The sequence below is a fragment of the Idiotropiscis lumnitzeri genome, chromosome 14, assembly GCF_059441095.1.
Source record: "Idiotropiscis lumnitzeri isolate Australia: NSW breed Sydney's pygmy pipehorse chromosome 14, RoL_Ilum_1.0, whole genome shotgun sequence".
Lineage (NCBI taxonomy): Eukaryota > Metazoa > Chordata > Actinopteri > Syngnathiformes > Syngnathidae > Idiotropiscis > Idiotropiscis lumnitzeri.
The window spans coordinates 19,270,820-19,276,738 of NC_142404.1; the positions used below are offsets into that span (position 1 = coordinate 19,270,820).

Here is a 5,919-nt window from a genome sequence, read left to right on the forward strand (position 1 = left end):
ATGTATTTGGAAGAAAGTGAGCAGAGTGATGCCTCTGAACAAGGCCCGCTACTGACTGACAGCATACTTGCAGTTGCCAAATTAGCAGAAGACAACGGAAGTGCAGCACTTGACGGTAATGTCCTCGCAAAATTTTCCGAACAGCTGCTTGCCGTTCCAGAAATGAGCCCGTCCAGACTTTGCATGGATCATTGTAACAACTGTGAAGATTTTACAGATGACAGCGGAGACTCTGAGAGATCTGTCAAGTATTGCAAAATTGGCAGCATTCTGGAATGCGACACAATCCACGATAAGACTTTGAGGTTAAGGCACCCGTTAGAAAGATGGCCCGTGAGAACGTCCAGGACCTCTGAGCCCCGTGCTCATGGTATTTCCTCTCACAATGGTCGTCCTTGCTGCGCAGAACAACAGCAACACGTAATCCATGAACATGAGCGCACCCATCACTCGTCTGAGTATTCCGACTTAGCTGTAGATAAATTAGACCTGAACTCTGACAGTTTCATGCGGTGTGAAACCTGCGGTCGTCCGTCTGAATCCGTAGAGCAGCTGGCGTTATCGCAACAATACACGCCTTGCGGTATGCCCGACAAGTGCCTTGACTATAAACCAGAAACCTCAATTGAGGACCGCGAGACACACAAGATGACTGGTTTGGTACGCGACGCTTTGGAGTCGGCGGATGAATCAGATTGTGATACGGAACTCAGTGAGTACGCCGACCTCCAAAATCTAAGCGTGGTTGCAGAAGACAATGATGAGTGGGGCTATTTGTCAGACGTCAGCCAGGAAAGGGTTACTGATGATGAGCTGTGTACTGTCTCGGAGGACAACGACTGCGAGGGACATATCGTGGCCGCAGATCACTTGAACACGAGTGCATATGAAGACTTAAATGAAACAAGTCAGACATCAGAGCACAACTACTCTGGCAAGACCTTTGCGGTGTTCTTTATGGAGGACGATGTCTCCTCAGATGGCTCTTGTTCTGAGACGATATCCTTTAAGACGTGTGCAGAAGACTGCTTGAATTCTTCCGAGTGTGAATCTGACAAAGAAGCACAGGAAGATTGGAGTGATGAGCAGACCCAATGGGAATCATGTGAGGATGATGAAGAACAATGCAACGGCACCCAAATTGTTCCCGATGACGAAAAAACATCCAATTTCGTCCTTGAAGATTACTTTGATTTGTTTGACAGGTGTAACGACGACGGGACAACGTTGACACAATCGCAACATTACATCTCTTGCTTTGATGGAGGAGACATTCATGATTTTTTGTGTGCTGACCAACTTAAGGCCAAGAAGCAAGCGCAAAATGTGTCACAAGTCACAGAAATGAATCCGCAAATGAACGATTCTTCAGAAAAAGCATTTGAAGGCATTTACGCTTGCGATTCAAGTCTGAGAAGTGAGTCAGAGGTCGGACCACAAGGCTCCCAAGCGCAAGTTGAACTTGATGAGGGTCTTGACTCTCTTGAGGTATATTCTACATGTCAAATCGAAAGCCATCCGATGACTTCAATCCATTTCCTGAATGGTGATGACTCAAACAAAGACTCGGCTTCAGTTGAAATCTCAAGAGAAGTCCCTGCGGATATTATCCACAGCGTCGTCTCAGAGTGCGACAAAACTGACGAGGACGTTCTCGACGACTTGGACGACGAGGACTGTGATGGTGACCCCGATGAACTCTGCGACTGCGAGTACTGCATATCACCAAATACGCAGGTAAGTCCAAACGTTTGAAGTTGTGCAGGTCAGGCTAATTAAGGCAACTCAACCAAAAAACAGAAGTTGACATTCAACCTTTGTGGATAATTAGCAATGGTGAAAGATTATAAATGAAAACACGGTAATATTGTAAAAGGTTCACGTGAACCCATCCTGTCTGGCTTTTCAACAATCCGACAACTGTACACTATAACTGTTTATAAAGATCACGTTACGAACGACTTAAGGGAGACTGAGGCATATCGCTTTCAATCTGCCGTCAGAGCGCTGCACTCTCCCGAGCGGTCCATCGGTGGCCCTCAGTTTGTTTTAGGATCAGAATGATGATGAGAGGATGAGACAAAGAGCGCCATGTATGTTCTGTCGACACGGCACCATCTGGAGAAGCATCTAAAAGCCGTCATTAAAACGACACGCATACCTTGCTCACTGAAATGAATACGAAACATGACGTCCGTGTTGACACCCGGCTACGATTTGTCGCAGAACTTGATGTGGGCTCCTGTTGTTTGTTCTTCCCAGGTAGCTACAAAAGTGCTGCTCCCGCAACTGGAGTCTCACGATTCAGGGAAGATCTGCGTGGTCATCGACTTGGACGAAACCTTAGTGCACAGTTCATTCACGGTAAGACATTTTTTATTTTATTTTTTAACTCGGAGCACTGTGACCCCTAACTTAATGATACAGGCGTTCCGTTTTCTGCTCTTCCCCGATGTAAACAAATGGCAGCCAGTAATAATAAATGATTTGTATAAGTAGAATTTTTAACCAGCAATGGTACTTTTTCTGAAAGCATTCAGAGAGGCAAAGTTATGTCTTTTGAGTGCCTGCGACATGAAGTTCCTCTGCGGTTAACGACTGTCCAGTATTGATGTCACTGGATATTGCTAAGATGAGACATGCGGAAAAATTGAATGCGGTAAGGCCCATCTTTACAAAAGGCAAGTGGGACCGTGTGTTGCATATAACAAGGTTGTCGACATCCAGGAAACAGACGTGTGAAAAGAACACGATACCTTTCCAGTAGAATCATTCAAGTCAATGGTACTGAAATGTAATCGTGACCGTAAAATGTCGAGCAAGTTATTCAATGCGGTGAAGATGGAACACATGAAGTACATCGTCAACTGATGAATCATTTCATTTCTAATTTGAGTCTTTATGTCACCTTCTTGATGTCATTTGATGGATTGGTTTATATGTTTTAGGGGTATCAAACGCTCAAGGCTGAAACTCACTCACAAGCACCCCCTTGTGGGGGGGGGCAAAATCACACTCCAATCAACACAGAAATCGGTGCAGACGTTCATAATAACACCAAACAGTGTTAAGGACAGGTTCCTCAAATTCAACAAGAAGTCAGCCATTTTGGGCAAATTCTGCGATTGGTACATTGGCAAACTCACCAAGGATTTTTCTTTTTTCAAATGAGTCGAGGGGGTATTGGAGGCAGATGGGCAACGAGAGATTTTTTATTATTTTTTTTTTTGCCGGAGCTTGGTGTCAAAGTTTGATGAGCATTTCTTGATTATTCAAGATTGTGTTTTTTTTGTTACTAAGATGTTCTACAACTATTTGCTTGCATTTAATGTGACTTGATGGGCACCAGTTTTCTTCATTTTGAATTGTAACATTTGTTTTCCGTGGCAGCCAGTGAACCATGCCGATTTCATCACTCCGGTGGACATCGATGGAACCGTTCACCAGGCAGGTTCCTCAAACGCAGCCGCCTTTGTGTCATTTGTTTTACGGGTTGACTTAGTGCACAAACCATCACATCAACCAAAATTGATGACAAATTCTGTTCGGGAGTCGATTTCCAGAATACTATGTGTAGCTTTGTCATTTTTTTTCTATGGCGCACAAAGCATGATATTGGTCAATACATTTCTGTTTTGTTTTTTTCAGGTTTACGTCTCAAAGCGACCCCACGTGGATGAATTCCTCAAGCGGATGGGCGAGATGTTTGAATGTGTTTTATTCACGGCGAGCCTCTCCAAGGTGGGTTCGCTGCCGCTCGCAAGGTTGACTGAGCGGCGCACGGTGAACAATGTGTTGCACTTTGTGTGTCATGTGGCACCTGCTGTTTTCAAATGCGACACTTGGAATGGCGACCATGTCGTTCTGACCTTTGGGGGACTTTTTATTGTTGACCCGCCGTTAACACCAACGGCTTCATTTAATGGTTGTGCTCCAATTTCAAAGGCAAGAGAAATCTGGTTTTTGGAGGTCTCGTCATAACAGAATTAATTAATTGGTATTATTCAAGCAACGGTTTGGCCGGCATTTTTTTTCTTTTTTGTCGTCATGTTGGTCATAAGAGAGGACCAAAAAGTCTCAAGGTCTGAAATTGAAGACAAAGTGGTCCCATTAAAGAAATTTGCGCGGAGCAAATTACAAACAGAGTTCACTATCTACACATGATTGCTTTTCAGTTTTTTGGTTCAAGTGGAGGAGCACTTCTTGAGCTCCCATTTCGAGTTAAAGTTGTAACTCACGGACAGTTTCTGTGGACAGTATGCAGATCCTGTGTCGGACATCTTGGACAAATGGGGAGCTTTCCGAAGTCGTCTCTTCAGGGAGGCCTGCGTCTTCCACAAAGGCAATTACGTCAAAGACTTGAGCCATTTAGGGCGGGACCTCAACAAAGTCATCATCATCGACAACTCGCCGGTCTCCTACACCTTCCAACCAGACAATGCGGTACGCTTTCCTGCCGTTCTTCCCAAATAGCCAAGACACCTTGTAAGTGTTTGCACCCCTTAGGTTCCCGTAGTCTCCTGGTTCGACGACATGTCGGATAGCGAGCTCCTCGACCTGATCCCCTTTTTCGAAAGGCTAAGCAACGTGGACGACGTCTACGACGTCCTGAAGGAGTCAAGGTCTCTGGGATGAACGCAATCGGCGAATTCAGCGTCGACTTTCAGTTTTGGTTTCGAACGAAGACCCGAAGAGGACAAGTTCGTCTGTTTGCGTTGGGGCCAAGTGGTGCAGTGACCCACCAGATCCAGCAGGTGGCGTTACGATAGCTGTGTCATGATTTGGACTCGGATGGGGGTTTTTTTTAAGCCACGTTTCCATACAGATACTTTTTTTTTCTTCTTTTTGCAGTGAACCTCAGTCTAAAATATTTTTGTGATTAAAATATACGACATATTTTAGAAAGTCGATAATTCTGGGCCTTCTGTAGACGTATAAACTGACCGATTTTTTTTAGCGCACCAAGAACGGCGACATTACTTTGTACTTAACATAATATTTGATGTCAAATCTTTGTAAAGTTCTTCACTTTTATATGTTGTTTTTGGGAAAATAATCACACGTGATGTTAACGTTTACGGTGATGTGATGTGTTCAAGTATGATATTGATGTGTGGTTCATTGTGATCATTTTTTTTACCAGCTTTTCATAGCATCAGCACGTCAAGCTTACTGATCTGGAATAGCATCGTCTTCGGGAATATTGACATATTTCAAGTTGATTATATGAAAAAATATCCTCTCTTGTAATCTTAATTAAATAAAAAAACAGCTTTCTGTATTTTTGGTGAATTTTCTTCATTCAAAATTAATGATGATGTAATGATGAAATTAATGATTAATGATAATGATGATAAAACATGCCATAATTTCTATGCAAATACAACACGCACATTGTTGTTGGGAATTTTTGGGCATTTCTTTCATTTTGCGGTAATTAAACGTGATAGGGTCAAACTGAGCCGGAGACAGGATTAGAATAGAAATAGAATAGAAATCCCTTTATTGTCATTGTACTCAAGTGTGCAACGAGATTAGAGGGCAACGAGATTAGATTTATGCTAACGTGAAAGTTAAAAGTTACAATTCCAAACATTGAGCATATATACATATATATATGTATATATACATATATATATATATATACATATGAACGCACATGGTTGGGGGGGATTTATATATTTATTTTTTTTCCATTTCTGACTTTTTGGAATAATAAAACATAAATCGGGGTCATACTAAACCTGGAGCATTATTGCATTACTGCTGTAGAATGATTCTTCAGCTCAACCAGACCAATGTATATCATCATTTTTTTTTTATTTAAACATTTTCACACACACAACATTATTTACATGACCTTGCCAAGTGCTCTTTCAGTTACTAAAGTTCAGAAGAAGACAAAATGACACACTAAAT

General features: G+C 42.5%; 1 protein-coding gene across 1 annotated transcript; it reads left to right on the plus strand.

Moving 5' to 3' along the window:
* LOC148323906 (uncharacterized) lies at window positions 1-4,635 on the plus strand. Its single transcript, XM_088315239.1, has 6 exons — window positions 1-1,737; window positions 2,263-2,364; window positions 3,391-3,447; window positions 3,649-3,741; window positions 4,258-4,443; window positions 4,507-4,635. Exons 1-6 carry the CDS (start codon window positions 1-3, stop codon window positions 4,633-4,635), a joined length of 2,304 nt encoding a protein of 767 aa, XP_088171365.1.
* The last annotated feature ends 1,284 nt before the right edge of the window (window positions 4,636-5,919 follow it).

What these genes read in the sequence shown, in the direction of transcription:
- LOC148323906 (XM_088315239.1), top strand. Translation starts at nt 1, where the DNA reads ATGTATTTGGAAGAAAGTGAGCAGAGTGATGCCTCTGAACAAGGCCCG. An exon ending in GCATATCACCAAATACGCAG is followed by an intron (nt 1,738 to 2,262) that starts GTAAGTCCAAAC and finishes TGTTCTTCCCAG; the next exon opens with GTAGCTACAAAAGTGCTGCT. An exon ending in TCGATGGAACCGTTCACCAG is followed by an intron (nt 3,448 to 3,648) that starts GCAGGTTCCTCA and finishes TGTTTTTTTCAG; the next exon opens with GTTTACGTCTCAAAGCGACC.